Raw genomic sequence first — 18,113 nt, forward strand, 5'->3', positions numbered from 1 at the left:
GTTTCCATTCCCTCTCCCGTTCCCGATCCCGCTCCCGCTCCCATTCCCGTTTCCATTCCCGCTCCCGCTCCCGCTCCCGCTCCCGCTCCCGCTCCCGCTCCCGTTCCCGTTCCCGTTCCCGATCCCGTTCCCGTTCCCGATCCCGATCCCGCTCCCGTTGCCGTTCCGTTCCGGGTTTTCCAGGGGGCGGGGCCAGCGGAGGGGGCGTGTCCTCGGGGCGGGAAGGGGCGTGTCCCCCGGCAGCGCCCCCTGGCGGCGGAGGGCGGAGCGGGCCAAGATGGCGGCGGAGCCGGGCCCGGGCCCGGGGCCCGACGCGGAGCTGGACGAGCTGCTGGAGAGTGAGGGGGGACCGGAGGGGGACCGGAGGGGACCGGGGGTCATCGGGGTGCGGGGGGGCTGCGCGGCGTTGGGAGCAATGGGGGTCATGGGGGGCGAGGGGGGCCGGGGGTCATTGGGGTGAGGGGAGGTCGTGAGGGGCCGGGGGTCGTGAGGGGCTGGGGGGGTTCATTGGGGTCTGGGTTATTGGGGTGAGGGGAGGTCGTGAGGGTCTGGGGGGGTCATTGGGGTCTGGGGGGGTCATTGGGGTCTGGGTTTATTGGGGTTCTGGAGGTCGTGAGGGGCCGGGGGTCGTGAAGGGCTGGGGGGGTTCATTGGGGTCTGGGGGTTATTGGGGTGAGGGGAGGTCGTGAGGGGCTGGGGGGGTTCATTGGGGTCTGGGGGTTATTGGGGTGAGGGGAGGTCGTGAGGGGCTGGGGGGGGTCATTGGGGTCTGGGGGTTATTGGGGTGAGAGGGGGTCGTGAGGGGCTGGGGGGGGGTCATTGGGGTCTGGGGGTTATTGGGGTGAGGGGAGGTCGTGAGGGGCTGGGGGGGTCATTGGGGTCTGGGGGTTATTGGGGTGAGGGGAGGTCGTGAGGGGCTGGGGGGGTCATTGGGGTCTGGGGGTTATTGGGGTGAGGGGAGGTCGTGAGGGGCTGGGGGGGTCATTGGGGTCTGGGGGTTATTGGGGTGAGGGGAGGTCGTGAGGGGCCGGGGGTCGTGAGGGGCTGGGGGGGGTCATTGGGGTCTGGGGGTTATTGGGGTGAGGGGAGGTCGTGAGGGGCCGGGGGGGTTCATTGGGATCTGGGGGTTATTGGGGTGAGGGGAGGTCGTGAGGGGCTGGGGGGGGTCATTGGGGTCTGGGGGTTATTGGGGTGAGGGGAGGTCGTGAGGGGCTGGGGGGGGTCATTGGGGTCTGGGTTTATTGGGGTGAGGGGAGGTCGTGAGGGGCTGGGGGGGTCATTGGGGTCTGGGGGTTATTGGGGTGAGGGGAGGTCGTGAGGGGCCGGGGGTCGTGAAGGGCTGGGGGGGTTCATTGGGGTCTGGGGGTTATTGGGGTGAGGGGAGGTCGTGAGGGGCTGGGGGGGGTCATTGGGGTCTGGGGGTTATTGGGGTGAGGGGAGGTCGTGAGGGGCTGGGGGGGGTCATTGGGGTCTGGGGGTTATTGGGGTGAGAGGGGGTCGTGAGGGGCTGGGGGGGGTCATTGGGGTCTGGGTTATTGGGGTGAGGGGAGGTCGTGAGGCTGGGGGGGTCATTGGGGTCTGGGGGTTATTGGGGTGAGGGGAGGTCGTGAGGGGCTGGGGGGGGTCATTGGGGTCTGGGTTTATTGGGGTGAGGGGAGGTCGTGAGGGGCTGGGGGGGTCATTGGGGTCTGGGGGTTATTGGGGTGAGAGAGGGTCGTGAGGGGCTGGGGGGGTCATTGGGGTCTGGGGGTTATTGGGGTGAGAGAGGGTCGTGAGGGGCTGGGGGGGTCATTGGGGTCTGGGGGTTATTGGGGTGAGAGAGGGTCGTGAGGGGCTGGGGGGGTCATTGGGGTCTGGGTTTATTGGGGTGAGAGGGGGTCGTGAGGGGCTGGGGGGGTCATTGGGGTCTGGGGGTTATTGGGGTGAGAGAGGGTCGTGAGGGGCTGGGGGGGTCATTGGGGTCTGGGTTTATTGGGGTGAGAGGGGGTCGTGAGGGGCTGGGGGGTTCATTGGGGTCTGAGGGTTATTGGGGTGAGGGGAGGTCGTGAGGCTGGGGGGGGTCATTGGGGTCTGGGGGTTATTGGGGTGAGAGAGGGTCGTGAGGGGCTGGGGGGGTCATTGGGGTCTGGGGGTTATTGGGGTGAGAGAGGGTCGTGAGGGGCTGGGGGGGTCATTGGGGTCTGGGGGTTATTGGGGTGAGAGGGGGTCGTGAGGGGCCGGGGGGTCATTGGGGTCTGGGGGTTATTGGGGTTCTGGAGGTCGTGAGGCTGGGGGGTCATTGGGGTCTGGGGGTTATTGGGGTGAGGGGAGGTCGTGAGGGGCCGGGGGGTCATTGGGGTCTGGGGGTTATTGGGGTGAGGGGAGGTCGTGAGGGGCTGGGGGGGGTCATTGGGGTCTGGGGGTTATTGGGGTGAGAGGGGGTCGTGAGGGGCTGGGGGGGGTCATTGGGGTCTGGGTTATTGGGGTGAGGGGAGGTCGTGAGGGGCTGGGGGGGGGTCATTGGGGTCTGGGTTTATTGGGGTGAGGGGAGGTCGTGAGGGGCTGGTGGGGGTCATTGGGGTAAGGGGGGGAGTCTGGGGGTTATTGGGGTCTGGGGGTTTTTGGGGCCTGGGGGTCATTGGGGTTCTGGGGGTCGTTGAGGTGGGGGGGGTCTGAGGGTTGTTGGGGTGAGGGAGGGTCTGGAGGTCATTGGGGTAAGGGGGGGGGTCTGGGAGATATTGGGGTCTGGGGGTTGTTTGGGTTCGGGGAGTCTGGGGGTTATTAGGGTGAAGGGGGTCATGAAGGGGTCTGGGGGTCATTGAGGTCTGGGGGTTGTTGGGGTGAGGGGGAGTCGTGAAGGGGTCTGGGGGTTATTGGAGTACAGGGGGACGAGGGTTTTGGGCTGCAGTTTTGGGGTGCAGTTGAGTTCAGTTGGGGTGGGTGTTATTGGGGTGCAGTCAGGGGTAGGGGTTTTTGGGGTGGAATCAGGGGTAGGGGTTATTGGGGTGCTGTTTTAGGGGTAGAGGTTATTGGGGTGCAGTTTTGGGGTGGAATCAGGGGTAGGGGTTTTTGGGGTGGAATCAGGGGTAGGGGTTTTTGGGGTGGAATCAGGGGTAGGGGTTATTGGGGTGCAGTTCTGAGGTACAGTTTTGGGGTAGAGATTATTGGGGTGCAATCAGGGGTAGGGTTTTTTAGGGTGCAGTCAGGGGTAGGGGTTTTTGGGGTGCACTTTTGGCGTGGAATCAGGGGTAGAGATTATTGGGGTGCAGTTTTAGGGGTAGAGGTTATTGGGGTGCAGTTTTAGGGTGCAGTCAGGGGTAGGGGTTATAGGGATGCAGTTCTGAGGTGTAGTTTTGGGGTGGAATCGGAGTAGGGGTTTTTGGGGTGCAGTTTTGGGGTGCAATCAGGGGTAGAGATTATTGGGGTGCAATCAGGAGTAGGGGTTTTTGGGGTGCAGTCAGGGGTAGGGGTTTTTGGGGTGTACTTTTGGGGTGCAATCAGGGGTAGGGGTTTTTGGGGTGCAATCAGGGGTAGGGTTTTTTGGGGTGCAGTTTTGGGGTAGGGGTTATTGGGGTGCAGTTCTGAGGTACAGTTTTGGGGTAGAGATTATTGGGGTGCAATCAGGGGTAGGGGTTTTTGGGGTGCAGTCAGGGGTAGGGGTTTTTGGGGTGCAGTTCTGAGGTGTAGTTTTGGGGTAGGGGTTATTGGGGTGCAGTTTTGGGGTGCAATCAGGAGTAGGGGTTTTTGGGGTGCACTTTTGGGGTGGAATCAGGGGTAGAGATTATTGGGGTGCAATCAGGGGTAGGGGTTTTTGGGGGGCAATCAGGGGTAGGGGTTTTTGGGGTGCAATCAGGGGTAGAGATTATTGGGGTGCAATCAGGGGTAAGGGTTATTGGGGTGCTGTTTTGGGGGTAGAGGTTATTGGGGTGCAATCAGGGGTAGGTATTATTGGGATGCAATTTCGGCGTGCAGCTTCACCCTCCTCACTTCACTGGCTGCCATGCCCTCCCTGTGAAGGTGCAGCCCCCCCAATTCGGGCTCCCCTGACCCCCCCAAACCCCCCCTCAGGTGCCCTGGACGACTTCGAGCGCAGCCGCCCCGCGCCCCCTCCCCCTGCCAGCTCCTCCTGCCCCCCGTCCCCCCCTTCGGCCGCCGACTCCGCCAAGGTGGGCACCCCCAAACCCCAGCAGCCCTTTGCGGGGCCCGCGTGGGGCCGTGCTGACGCCGTGCTGGCAGGGCTCGCTGTTCTCCTCGCAGGAGAGGTTCTTCCAGGAGCTCTTCGAGGGCGAGCTGGCGGCGCAGGCGGCGGCCGAGTTCCAGGAGGCCATGCAGGAGCTGGCCCGGCAGGAGCCCCAGCTGGTGGAGCAGTTCCAGAAGCTCTCGGAAGCTGCTGGCAAAGTCGGTGGGTGGGGTGGGGATGGGAGGGGGCACAGCCCTGGGAGGGGCATCCTGGTTATCCCCCATCCCAATCCCATCTGGAGCTGTTCCCCCATTTGGGATTGGGGACAGCACCCCAGAGGGACACCCCAGTATAACCATTATCTCCCATCCCCAATCCCAATCCCATCTGGAGCTGTTCTCCTGGTTGGGACTGGGGGCAGCACCCCAGCTGGATCCTCCATTATTCCTGTTATTCCCATTTATTCCCGTTATCTCCCATTCCAATCCTATCTGGAGCTGTTCCCCCATTTGGGATTGGGGACAGCACCCCAGAGGGACACCCCAGTATAACCATTATCCCCCATCCCAATCCTATCTGGAGCTGTTCTCCTGTTTGGGATTGGGGACAGCACCCCAGCAGGATCCTGCATTGTTCCTGTTATTCCCATTTATTCCCGTTATCCACCATCCCAATCCTATCTGGAGCTGTTCCCCTGTTTGGGATTGGGACAGCACCCCAGCAGGATCCTGCATTATTCCCATTATTCCCATTTATTCCCGTTATCTACCATCCCAATCCTATCTGGAGCTGTTCCCCCATTTGGGATTGGGACAGCACCCCAGAGGGACACCCCGTTATAACCATTATCCACCATCCCCAATCCCAATCCCATCTGGAGCTGTTCTCCTGTTTGGGATTGGGACAGCACCCCAGCAGGATCCTGCATTATTCCCATTATTCCCATTTATTCCCGTTATCTACCATCCCAATCCTATCTGGAGCTGTTCCCCCATTTGGGATTGGGACAGCACCCCAGAGGGACACCCCGTTATAACCATTATCCACCATCCCCAATCCCAATCCCATCTGGAGCTGTTCTCCTGTTTGGGATTGGGACAGCACCCCAGCAGGATCCTGCATTATTCCCATTATTCCCATTTATTCCCGTTATCTACCATCCCAATCCCATCTGGAGCTGTTCTCCTGTTTGGGATTGGGACAGCACCCCAGCAGGATCCTGCATTATTCCCATTATTCCCATTTATTCCCGTTATCTACCATCCCAATCCTATCTGGAGCTGTTCCCCCATTTGGGATTGGGACAGCACCCCAGAGGGACACCCCGTTATAACCATTATCCACCATCCCCAATCCCAATCCCATCTGGAGCTGTTCTCCTGTTTGGGATTGGGACAGCACCCCAGAGGGACACCCCGTTATAACCATTATCCACCATCCCAATCCCAATCCTATCTGGAGCTGTTCCCCCATTTGGGATTGGGGACAGCACCCCAGAGGGACACCCCAGTATAACCATTATCCACCATCCCAATCCTATCTGGAGCTGTTCTCCTGTTTGGGATTGGGACAGCACCCCAGAGGGACACCACATTTTAACCATTATCCCCCATCCCAATCCTATCTGGAATTGTTCTCCTGTTTGGGACTGGGGACATCACCCCAGAGGGACACCACATTATAACCATTATCCCCCATCCCAATCCTATCTGGAATTGTTCTCCTGTTTGGGATTGGGGACAGCACCCCAGAGGGACACCACATTATAACCATTATCCACCATCCCAATCCCATCTGGAGCTGTTCTCCTGTTTGGGATTGGGACAGCACCCCAGCAGGATCCTGCATTGTTCCTGTTATTCCCATTTATTCCTGTTATCTCCCATCCCAATCCCATTTGGAGCTGTTCCCCCATTTGGGATTGGGGACAGCACCCCAGAGGGACACCACATTTTAACCATTATCCCCAATCCCAATCCCATTTGGAATTGTTCTCCTGTTTGGGATTGGGGACAGCACCCCAGAGGGACACCCCAGTATAACCATTATCCACCATCCCAATCCCATCTGGAGCTGTTCCCCCATTTGGGATTGGGACAGCACCCCAGCAGGATCCTGCATTATTCCCATTATTCCCATTTATTCCCGTTATCTCCCATCCCAATCCTACCTGGAGCTGTTCTCCTGTTTGGGATTGGGGACAGCACCCCAGCAGGATCCTGCATTGTTCCCATTATCCCCATTATGCCCAGTCCCATCTGGAATTGTTCCCTCCCGTTTGGGACTGGGGACATCGCCCCAGTGGGATCCTGCATTATTCCCATTTATTCCCGTTATCCCCCATCCCAATCCCATCTGGAGCTGTTCTCCTGTTTGGGACTGGGGACAGCACCCCAGCAGGATCCTGCATTGTTCCTGTTATTCCCATTTATTCCCGTTATCCCCCATCCCAATCCCATCTGGAGCTGTTCTCCTGTTTGGGATTGGGGACAGCACCCCAGCAGGATCCTGCATTATTCCTGTTATTCCCATTTATTCCCGTTATCTCCCATCCCAATCCCATTTGGAATTGTTCCCCTGTTTGGGACTGGGGACAGCACCTCAGTGAGACACCCTGTTATTCTCATTATTCCAAATCCCATTTGGAACTGGGGACAGCACCCCAGTGGGACCCTGCATTATTCCCACTATCCCCCATTCCCACCCCCATCCCAAATCCATCCCAAATCTATCCTAACCCCAAATCCATCCCATTCCCATCCTGATCCTATCCCAATCCCAATCCCAAACCTATTCCCAACCCCATCTCAATCCCAAATCCATCCCAACCCCATCCCAACCCCATTCCCAACCCCAAATCCATCCCAACCCTATTCCCATCCCCACCCCAATCCCAAATCCATTCCCAACCCCATTTCCACCCCAATCCTGACCTCATCCCAACCCCGTTCCCACCCCAATCCCAAATCCATCCCAGCCCCATTCCCACCCCAATCCCAAATCCACCCCAACCCCGTTCCCACCCCAATCCCAAATCCACCCCAGCCCCGTTCCCACCCCAATCCCAAATCCATTCCCAACCCCATTTCCACCCCAATCCCAAATCCATCCCAGCCCCATTCCCACCCCAATCCCAAATCCATCCCAGCCCCGTTCCCACCCCAATCCCAAACCCACCCCAACCCCGTTCCCACCCCAACCCCAATCCCAAACCCACCCCAGCCCCGTTCCCACCCCAATCCCAAATCCACCCCAGCCCCGTTCCCACCCCAATCCCAAATCCACCCCAACCCCGTTCCCACCCCAACCCCAATCCCAAATCCATCCCAGCCCCATTCCCACCCCAATCCCAATCCCACCCCAACCCCATTCCCACCCCAATCCCAAACCCACCCCAGCCCCGTTCCCACCCCAATCCCAAACCCACCCCAGCCCCATTCCCACCCCAACCCCAATCCCAAATCCATTCCCAACCCCATTTCCACCCCAATCCTGACCTCATCCCAACCCCGTTCCCATCCCAATCCCAAATCCATCCCAACCCCGTTCCCACCCCAATCCCAAATCCATCCCAACCCCGTTCCCACCCCAATCCCAATCCCAAATCCATCCCAACCCTGTTCCCACCCCAGCCCTGTTCCCACCCCAATCCCAAATCCACCCTAACCCTGTTCCCACCCCAACCCCAATCCCAAATCCATCCCAGCCTCGTTCCCACCCCAATCCCAAATCCATCCCAGCCCCCTTCCCACCCCAATCCCAAATCCACCCCAACCCCGTTCCCACCCCAATCCCAAATCCACCCCAACCCCGTTCCCACCCCAATCCCAATCCCACTCCATCCCCATTCCCACCCCAATCCCAAATCCACCCCAACCCCGTTCCCACCCCAACCCCAAACCCACCCCAGCCCCGTTCCCACCCCAATCCCAAATCCACCCCAGCCCCGTTCCCACCCCAGCCCCGTTCCCACCCCAATCCCAACCCCGTTCCCCCCCGCAGGCAGTGACGCGGCCTCCCAGCAGGAATTCACCTCCTGCCTCAAGGAGACCCTGAGCGGGCTGGCCAAGAACGCCAACGACCTCCAGGTACTCCCTCCTTCCCTTCCCTCCCAGCCCTTCCCGGGGGTTCCCGGGGGTGTCCCGGGGGTCCCGGGGGGGCTGACGGGGCCGGGGGTCCCGCAGAATTCCCCGGGATCCGAGGAGGAGCTGGCCAAGGCCCTGGAGGGGCTGGGGCTGGACGAGGGCGGCGGGGACGGCGTCCTGCCCGTCATGCGCAGCATCATGGAGTCCCTGCTGTCCAAGGACGTGCTCTACCCCTCCCTCAAGGAGATCACCGAGAAGGTGGGACCCCAGAAACCGGGAGGGACCCCCAAAATCCGGGAGGGACCCCCAAAAACCGGGAGGGGGACCCCAAAAAACCTGTGTGGGGTCCTTTGGGGCATGGGGAATGAGTAGGTGTCATGGGGACATCACGCAGTCCATGCTGTCAAAGATGTGCTCTACCCCTCCCTCAAGGAGATCACCGAGAAGGTGGGACCCCAAAAACCTGGAGGGACCCCAAAAACCGGGAGGGGGACCCCAAAAACCGGGAGGGGGACCCCAAAAACCGGGAGGGACCCCAGAAAAGCTGTGGGGATCTCATGGGGTGTGGGAAACTCAGGGGAGTCATGGGGACATCATGCGGTCTCTGCTGTCCAAGGACGTGCTCTGCCCCTCCCTCAAGGAGATCACCGAGAAGGTGGGACCACAGAAACCGGGAGGGACCCCAAAAACCGGGAGGGGGACCCCAAAAACCGGGAGGGACCCCAAAGACCGGGAGGGACCCCCAAAAAACCTGTGTGGGGTCCTTTGGGGCATGGGGAATGAGTAGGTGTCATGGGGACATCGTGCAGTCCCTGCTGTCCAAGGATGTGCTCTGCCCCTCCCTCAAGGAGATCACTGAGAAGGTGGGACCCCAGAAACCGGGAGGGGACCCTAAAAACCGGGAGGGGGACCCCAAAAACCGGGAGGGAACCCCAAAAACTGGGAGGGACCCCAAAAACTGGGAGGGGCACCCCAGAAAACCTGTGTGGGGTCCTTTGGGGCATGGGGAATGAGTAGGTGTCATGGGGACATCACGCAGTCCCTGCTGTCCAAGATGTGCTCTACCCCTCCCTCAAGGAGATCACCGAGAAGGTGGGACCCCAAAAACCTGGAGGGACCCCAAAAACCGGGAGGGGGACCCCAAAAACCGGGAGGGAACCCCAAAAACCAGGAGGGGACCCCAGAAAAGCTGTGGGGATCTTGTGGGGTGTGGGAAACTCAGGGGAGTCATGGGGACATCATGCGGTCTCTGCTGTCCAAAATGTGCTCTGCCCCTCCCTCAAGGAGATCACTGAGAAGGTGGGACCCCAAAAACCGGGAGGGGACCCCAAAAACCGGGAGGGGCACCCCAAAAAATCTGTGTGGGGTCCTTTGGGGCATGGGGAATGAGTAGGGGTTATGGGGACATCACGGAGTCCCTGCTGTCCAAGGATGTGCTCTACCCCTCCCTCAAGGAGATCACTGAGAAGGTGGGACCACAGAAACCGGGAGGGACCCCAAAAACCTGAGGGGTTCCCCAAAATCCAGGAGGGATTAGTGGGAAATTCAGGGGTGTCATGGGGACACGGTGCAGTCCCTGCTGTCCAAGGATGTGCTCTGCCCCTCCCTCAAGGAGATCACTGAGAAGGTGGGACCCCAAAAACCTGGAGGGACCCCAAAAAACCGGGAGGGGGACCCCAAAAACCGGGAGGGCACCCCAAAAAACCAGGAGGGGACCCCAGAAAAGCTGTGGGGATCTCGTGGGATGTGGGAAACTTGGGGGAGTCATGGGGACATGGTGCAGTCCCTGCTGTCCAAGATGTGCTCTACCCCTCCCTCAAGGAGATCACCGAGAAGGTGGGACCCCAAAAAATGGGGAGGGGGACCCCGAAAAACCTGGGGGGGTCTCCGAAATCCTGGAGGGATCCTTTGGGGTGTGGGAAACTCGGGAGAGTCGTGGGGACATCACGGAGTCCCTGCTGTCCAAGGACGTGCTCTGTCCCTGTCACCCCCAGGGCTGTACTGGGACATTTCCCCCTTTTCTTCGGGATATTGGGGGTTCCACCGGGGATTTGGGGGTGCCATGGGGGATTTGGGGGTTCCCATGGTGTCCCCTCAGTGTCCCCTGGGTGTCCCCTGTGCCCGGAGTGGCTGTGGCAGCACGAGGGGTCCCTGTCCCCAGACCAGCGGGCACAGTTTGGGGTGCTGAGTGGGCTGGGATCTGGGGGTCCCATAGGGGATTTGGGGGTCCCACAGGGGATTTGGGGGTCCCTACAGTGACCCTGCTGTCCCCTGGCTGTCCCCTCAGTGTCCCCTGGGTGTCCCCTGTGCCCAGAGTGGCTGTGGCAGCACGAGGGGTCCCTGTCCCCGGAGCGGCGGGCGCAGTTTGGGGTGCTGAGTGGGCTGGGATCTGGGGGTTCCACCGGGGATTTGGGGCTGCCATGGGGGATTTGGGGGTCCCTACAGTGACCCCACTGTCCCCTCGGTGTCCCCTGGGTGTCCCCTGTCCCCGGAGTGGCTGTGGCACCACGAGGGGTCCCTGTCCCCGGAGCAGCAGGCACAGTTCGGGGTGCAGCAGGCACTGACAGGGCTGAGATTGGCTGGGACTGGGGGATCCTACAGTGACCCCGCTGTCCCCTGGCTGTCCCCTCGGTGTCCCCTGGGTGTCCCCTGTCCCCGGAGTGGCTGTGGCAGCAGTGGGGTCCCTGTCCCTGGAGCAGCGGGCACAGTTCGGGGTGCAGCAGGCACTGACAGGGCTGAGATTGGCTGGGACTGGGGGATCCTACAGTGACCCCGCTGTCCCCTGGCTGTCCCCTCGGTGTCCCCCGCTGTCCCCAGTACCCGGGGTGGCTGCGGCAGCAGTGGGGTCCCTGTCCCCGGAGCAGCGGGCGCGGTTCAGCCAGCAGCAGGCACTGACGGGGCTGAGATTAGCTGGGATTTGGGGGATCCTACAGTGACCCCGCTGTCCCCTGCCTGTCCCCTCAGTGTCCCCTGGGTGTCCCCTGTGCCCGGAGTGGCTGTGGCAGCACGAGGGGTCCCTGTCCCCGGAGCGGCGGGCGCAGTTTGGGGTGCTGAGTGGGCTGGGATCTGGGGGTCCCATAGGGGATTTGGGGGTCCCACAGGGGATTTGGGGGTCCCTACAGTGACCCCACTGTCCCCTCAGTGTCCCCTGGCTGTCCCCAGTACCCGGAGTGGCTGTGGCAGCACGAGGGGTCCCTGTCCCTGGAGTGGCGGGCACAGTTTGGGGTGCTGAGTGGGCTGGGATCTGGGGGTTCCACCGGGGATTTGGGGCTGCCATGGGGGATTTGGGGGTCCCTACAGTGACCCCACTGTCCCCTCGGTGTCCCCTGGGTGTCCCCTGTCCCCGGAGTGGCTGTGGCACCACGAGGGGTCCCTGTCCCCGGAGCAGCAGGCACAGTTCGGGGTGCAGCAGGCACTGACAGGGCTGAGATTGGCTGGGACTGGGGGATCCTACAGTGACCCCGCTGTCCCCTGGCTGTCCCCTCGGTGTCCCCTGGGTGTCCCCTGTCCCCGGAGTGGCTGTGGCAGCAGTGGGGTCCCTGTCCCTGGAGCAGCGGGCACAGTTCGGGGTGCAGCAGGCACTGACAGGGCTGAGATTGGCTGGGACTGGGGGATCCTACAGTGACCCCGCTGTCCCCTGGCTGTCCCCTCGGTGTCCCCCGCTGTCCCCAGTACCCGGGGTGGCTGCGGCAGCAGTGGGGTCCCTGTCCCCGGAGCAGCGGGCGCGGTTCAGCCAGCAGCAGGCACTGACGGGGCTGGGATTAGCTGGGATTTGGGGGATCCTACAGTGACCCCGCTGTCCCCTGCCTGTCCCCTCAGTGTCCCCTGGGTGTCCCCTGTGCCCGGAGTGGCTGTGGCAGCACGAGGGGTCCCTGTCCCCGGAGCGGCGGGCGCAGTTTGGGGTGCTGAGTGGGCTGGGATCTGGGGGTCCCATAGGGGATTTGGGGGTCCCACAGGGGATTTGGGGGTCCCTACAGTGACCCCACTGTCCCCTCAGTGTCCCCTGGCTGTCCCCAGTACCCGGAGTGGCTGTGGCAGCACGAGGGGTCCCTGTCCCTGGAGTGGCGGGCACAGTTTGGGGTGCTGAGTGGGCTGGGATCTGGGGGTCCCATAGGGGATTTGGGGGTCCCACAGGGGATTTGGGGGTCCCTACAGTGACCCCGCTGTCCCCTGCCTGTCCCCTCAGTGTCCCCTGGGTGTCCCCTGTGCCCGGAGTGGCTGTGGCAGCACGAGGGGTCCCTGTCCCTGGAGCGGCGGGCACAGTTTGGGGTGCTGAGTGGGCTGGGATCTGGGGGTTCCACCGGGGATTTGGGGGTCCCACAGGGGATTTGGGGGTCCCTACAGTGACCCCACTGTCCCCTGAGTGTCCCGTGGGTGTCCCCTGTGCCCGGAGTGGATGTGGCAGCACGTGGGGTCCCTGTCCCTGGAGCAGTGGGCGCTGACGGGGCTGGGATTGGCTGGGACTGGGGGATCCTACAGTGACCCTGCTGTCCCCTGGCTGTCCCCTCGGTGTCCCCTGGGTGTCCCCTGTCCCCAGAGTGGCTGTGGCAGCAGTGGGGTCCCTGTCCCCGGAGCAGCGGGCACAGTTTGGGGTGCAGCAGGCACTGACAGGGCTGGGATTGGCTGGGACTGGGGGATCCTACAGTGACCCCGCTGTCCCCTGGCTGTCCCCTGGCTGTCCCCTGGCTGTCCCCTGTCCCCGGAGTGGCTGTGGCAGCACGAGGGGTCCCTGTCCCTGGAGCAGCGGGCACAGTTCGGGGTGCAGCAGGCACTGATGGGGCTGTGATTGGCTGGGATTTGGGGGATCCTACAGTGACCCCGCTGTCCCCTGGCTGTCCCCTCGGTGTCCCCCGCTGTCCCCAGTACCCGGAGTGGCTGCGGCAGCACGAGGGCTCGCTGTCCCCGGAGCAGCGGGCGCGGTTCAGCCAGCAGCAGGCGCTGATGCTGCGGATCTGCGCGGAGCTGGAGCGGGAGCGGCCCGAGGAGCCCGAGGGGCAGCGCCGGGAGCGCTTCGAGACCCTGCTGGACCTGATGCAGCAGGTGCGGCCCGGGAGTGCCACCCTGACCCCCCCGGGGACCTGGGTCACCTCCGTGTCACCTCCGTGTCACCCCCTGGGGCCCTGTGTCCCCTCCTTCGGTGTCCCTGGGTCACCTCCGTGTCACCTCCGTGTCACCCCCGGGGCCCTGGGTCACCCCCGTGTCACCCCCGTGTCACCCCCGGGTCTCTGTGTACCCTCCTTCAGTGTCCCTGGGTCACCCCCATGTCACCCCCCGGGATGCTTGGTCACCCCCCTGTCACCCCCTGGGGCCCTGGGTCACCTCGGTGTCACCCCCGTGTCACCCCCCAGGGCCCTGGGTCACCTCGGTGTCACCCCCGTGTCACCCCCCGGGGCCCTGGGTCACCTCGGTGTCACCCCCGTGTCACCCCCCGGGGCCCTGGGTCACCCCCGTGTCACCCCCCGGGACGCTGGGCCACCCCCGTGTCACCCCCGTGTCACCCCCGTGTCACCCCCGTGTCACCCCCAGGTCCCTGGGTCACCTCCGTGTCACCCCCGTGTCACCCCCCAGGGCCCTGTGTCCCCTCCTTCGGTGTCTCTGGGTCACCCCCGTGTCACCTCCGTGTCACCCCCGGGGCCCTGGGACACCCCCGTGTCCCCCCCGGGTCCCTGTGTCCCCTCCTTCAGTGTCCCTGGGTCACCCCCGTGTCACCTCCGTGTCACCCCCGGGTCCCTGGGTCACCCCCGTGTCACCCCCCGGGACCCTTGGTCACCCCCTTGTCACCCCCTGGGGCCCTGGGTCACCTCCTTGTCACCTCCGTGTCACCCCCCGGGGCCCTGGGTCACCTCGGTGTCACCCCCGTGTCACCCCCCGGGGCCCTGGGTCACCCCCGTGTCACCCCCCGGCACGCTGGGCCACCCCCGTGTCACCTCCGTGTCACCCCCGTGTCACCCCCAGGTCCCTGGGTCACCTCCGTGTCACCCCCGTGTCACCCCCCAGGGCCCTGTGTCCCCTCCTTCGGTGTCTCTGGGTCACCCCCGTGTCACCCCCGTGTCACCCCCGGGGCCCTGGGTCACCTCTGTGTCACCTCCGTGTCACCTCCGTGTCACCCCCGGGGCCCTGGGTCACCTCCGTGTCACCCCCGTGTCACCCCCCGGGGCCCTGTGTCACCTCTTTCAGTGTCCCTGGGTCACCCCCGTGTCACCTCTGTGTCACCCCCCAGGGCCCTGGGTCACCCCCGTGTCACCCCCGTGTCACCCCCCGGGGCCCTGGGTCACCTCTGTGTCACCCCCGGGGCCCTGGGTCACCCCCGTGTCATCCCCGGGGCCCTGTGCCCCTCCTTCAGTGTCCCTGGGTCACCCCCGTGTCACCCCCGGGACCCTTGGTCACCCCCCTGTCACCCCCTGGGGCCCTGGGTCACCTCCGTGTCACCCCCGTGTCACCCCCCGGGGCCCTGGGTCACCTCTGTGTCACCCCCGGGGCCCTGTGTCCCCTCCTTCAGTGTCCCTGGGTCACCCCCGTGTCACCCCCCGGGGCCCTGGGTCACCTCCGTGTCACCCCCGTGTCACCCCTTGGGTCCCTATGTCCCCTCCTTCAGTGTCCCTGGTTCCCGCCCGTGTTCCCCCCCGGGGCCCTGGGCCACCTCCGTGTCACCTCCGTGTCACCCCCGGGTCTCTGTGTCCCCTCCTTCAGTGTCCCTGGGTCACCCCCATGTCACCCCCCGGGACGCTTGGTCACCCCCCTGTCACCCCCTCTGGGGCCCTGGGTCAGTCCCCCGGGGCCCTGGGTCACCCTTGTGTCACTTCTGTGTCCCTGGGTCCCCTCCGTGTCACCCCTGTGTCCCTCTGACCTCCCGGGACCCTGGGTCCCCTCCGTGTCCCCTCCATGTCACCCCCGTGTCCCCTCTTTCTGTCCCCCTGTGTCCCCTCCCTCTGACCCTCCCTGTCCCCCTGTGTCCCCTCTTTCAGTCCCCCCTACCCCTGTGTCCCTCTGTCCCCCCTGTGTCCCCTCCCTGTCCCTCTGACCCCACTCCATGTCCCTCTGTCCCCGTGTCCGTCTGACCCTGCTCCGTGTCCCTGTGTCCCCTCTCGTGTCCCTCTGACCCTCCCCGTGTCCCTCTGTCCCCTCTGTGTCCCCATGTCCCTCTGTCCTGTCTGTCCCCTCTGTCCCCACCATGTCCCTCTGTCCCCTCTGTCCCCCCATGTCCCTCTGTCCCCTCTGTGTCCCCATGTCCCCCCATGTCCCTCTGTCCCCTCTGTGTCCCCATGTCCCCCCCATGTCCCTGTGTCCCCTCTGTGTCCCCATGTCCCCCCATGTCCCTCTGTCCCCTCTGTGTCCCCATGTCCCCCCATGTCCCTCTGTCCCCTCTGTGTCCCCATGTCCCCCCATGTCCCTCTGTCCCCCCTGTGTCGCCATGTCCCCCCATGTCCCTGTGTCCCTTCTGTGCCCCCATGTCCCCCCCAATGTCCCTGTGTCCCCTCTGTGTCCCCATGTCCCCCCCCATGTCCCTCTGACCCTCCTGGTGTCCCCATGTCCCCACCATGTCCCTGTGTCCCCTCTGTGTCCCCATGTCCCCCCATGTCCCTGTGTCCCCTCTGTGTCCCCATGTCCCCCCATGTCCCTGTGTCCCCTCTGTGTCCCCTCACAGCTGCAGGACCTGGGCCACCCCCCCAAGGAGCTGGCAGGGGACACGGTGAGTGTTTGGGGACCCCCCTGAAGGGGTTTGGGGTCCCTCAAAGGGTTTGGGGTGGTCCCAAAGAGTTGGGGGGACCCCAAAGGATTTGGGGTGACCTCATGGAATTGGGGTGACCCCACAGATTTGGGGTGACCCCATGGAACTGGAGTGACCCCATAGAATTGGGGTGACCCCATAGAACTGGGGGGACCCCGAAGGATTTGGGGTGACCTCATGGAATTGGGGAGATCCTATAAGAATTGGGGTGACCTCACAGATTTGGGGTGACCCCATGGAGCTGGGGTGACCCCATAGAATTGGGGTGACCCCATAGAACTGGGGAGACCACAGAAGATTTGGGGTGACCCCATGGAATTGGGGAGATCCTATAAGAATTGGGGTGACCCCACAGAACTGGGGGGACCACAGCAGATTTGGGGTGACCCCATAAAGTTTGGGGTAATCCTGTAGATCTGAGGGGATCCCATAGAATTAGGATAACTCCAGAAGATTTGGGGTGACCCCACAGATTTGGGGTGACCCCATAGAACTGGGGTGCCCCCACAGATTTGGGGTGACCCCATAGAACTGGGGTGCCCCCATGGATTTGGGGTGTCCCTCTGGGATTTGGGGTGACCCTCTGGGATTTGGGGTGACCCCACAGATTTGGGTGACCCCACAGAACTGGGGTGCCCCTCTGGGATTTGGGGTGCCCCTCTGGGATTTGGGGTGACCCCACAGATTTGGGGTGACCCCTGTGTCCCCCCCACAGCCGCCAGGACTGAGCCTGACGGGGGAGCAGTGCCGCCTCATGTAGGGCACATTTGGGGTGTCCCCCTGGCTTTGGGGTGTCCCCATGGCTTTGGGGTGTCCCCATGGCTTTGGGGTGTCCCCATGGCTTTGGGGTGACCCCACAGATTTGGGGTGCCCCCCTGGCTTTAGGGTGACCCCATGGCTTTGGGGTGACCCCATGGCTTAGGGGTGACCCCATGGCTTTGGGGTGTCCCCATGGCTTTGGGGTGCCCCCCTGGCTTTGGGGTGTCCCCATGGCTTTGGGGTGTCCCACTGGCTTTGGGGTGCCCCCCTGGCTTTGGGGTGACCCCATGGCTTTGGGGTGCCCCCCTGGCTTTGGGGTGACCCCACAGATTTGGGGTGCCCCCGCAGATTTGGGGTGCCCCCCACCCCAAAGGAGCTGAAGAGGAGCCCAGCAGCGGGGTTGGCGCCTCCCCCCCCCCCCCAAATTTGGGGTTTTTTGGGGTGGGGGGCGCAGGGACCCCCCCACGTGGGGAGGTGTCCCCCCCCTCAGCCCCGGTGACCCCAATAAAGAGTTGGTGACGGGAACGGCTGTGACTGCTCTGGGGACACTGGGGACACACTGGGGACACTGGGGGGACGTTGGGGGGAACCTACAGGGACACTGGGGACACTGGGGGGACATTGGGGACACTACAGGGACACTGGGGACAATGGAGGGACATTGGGGAGACTGTGGGGACATTGGGGGGACCCTACAGGGACACTGGGGGGACATTTGGGACACTACAGGGACACTGAGGGGACATTGGGGACAATGGGGGGACATTGGGGACACTGTGGGGACTTTGGGGGGACCCTACAGGGACAGTGGGGACACTGGGGGGACATTGGGGACACTACAGGGACACTGGGGGGACCCTACAGGGACACTGGGGACACTGGGGACACTACAGGGACACTGGGGACACTGGGGGGACATTGGGGACCCTACAGGGACACTGGGGGGACATTGGGGACACTGGGGGGACATTGGGGACACTGGGGACACTAGGGACATTGGGAGGACACTGGGGACAATGGGGGGACATTGGGGACACTGTGGGGACATTGGGACCCTACAGGGACGCTGGGGACATTGGGAGGACACTGGGAGGACACTGGGGGCACTGTGGGGACCCTACAGTGACCCTAAACAGGGGTGACCCTACAGTGACCCCGTAACCCCACTGGTGACCCCACAGTGACCCTAAACATGCGTGACCCTACAATAACACAGGGGTGACCCTACAGTGACCCCATAACCCCATTGCTGACCCCACGGGGACCCCGCAGTGACCCTAACCAGGGGTGACCCTGTAACCCTATCGGTGACCCCACAGTGACCCCAAACACGTGTGACCCTACAATAACACAGGGTGACCCTATAGTGACCCCATAACCC

General features: G+C 63.2%; 1 protein-coding gene across 1 annotated transcript; it reads left to right on the forward strand.

Annotated features, from left to right (window-relative positions):
* The first annotated feature begins 209 nt into the window (after positions 1 to 209).
* LOC132340277 (peroxisomal biogenesis factor 19-like) lies at positions 210 to 17,257 on the forward strand. The gene is made up of 8 exons (XM_059871154.1): positions 210 to 338; positions 4,048 to 4,145; positions 4,216 to 4,381; positions 8,162 to 8,247; positions 8,344 to 8,502; positions 13,108 to 13,284; positions 15,890 to 15,934; positions 16,689 to 17,257. Exons 1-8 carry the CDS (start codon positions 278 to 280, stop codon positions 16,731 to 16,733), a joined length of 837 nt encoding a protein of 278 aa, XP_059727137.1. The 5' UTR covers positions 210 to 277; the 3' UTR covers positions 16,734 to 17,257.
* The last annotated feature ends 856 nt before the right edge of the window (positions 17,258 to 18,113 follow it).

The sequence above is a fragment of the Haemorhous mexicanus genome, chromosome 31, assembly GCF_027477595.1.
Source record: "Haemorhous mexicanus isolate bHaeMex1 chromosome 31, bHaeMex1.pri, whole genome shotgun sequence".
In the NCBI taxonomy this organism is placed as follows: domain Eukaryota; kingdom Metazoa; phylum Chordata; class Aves; order Passeriformes; family Fringillidae; genus Haemorhous; species Haemorhous mexicanus.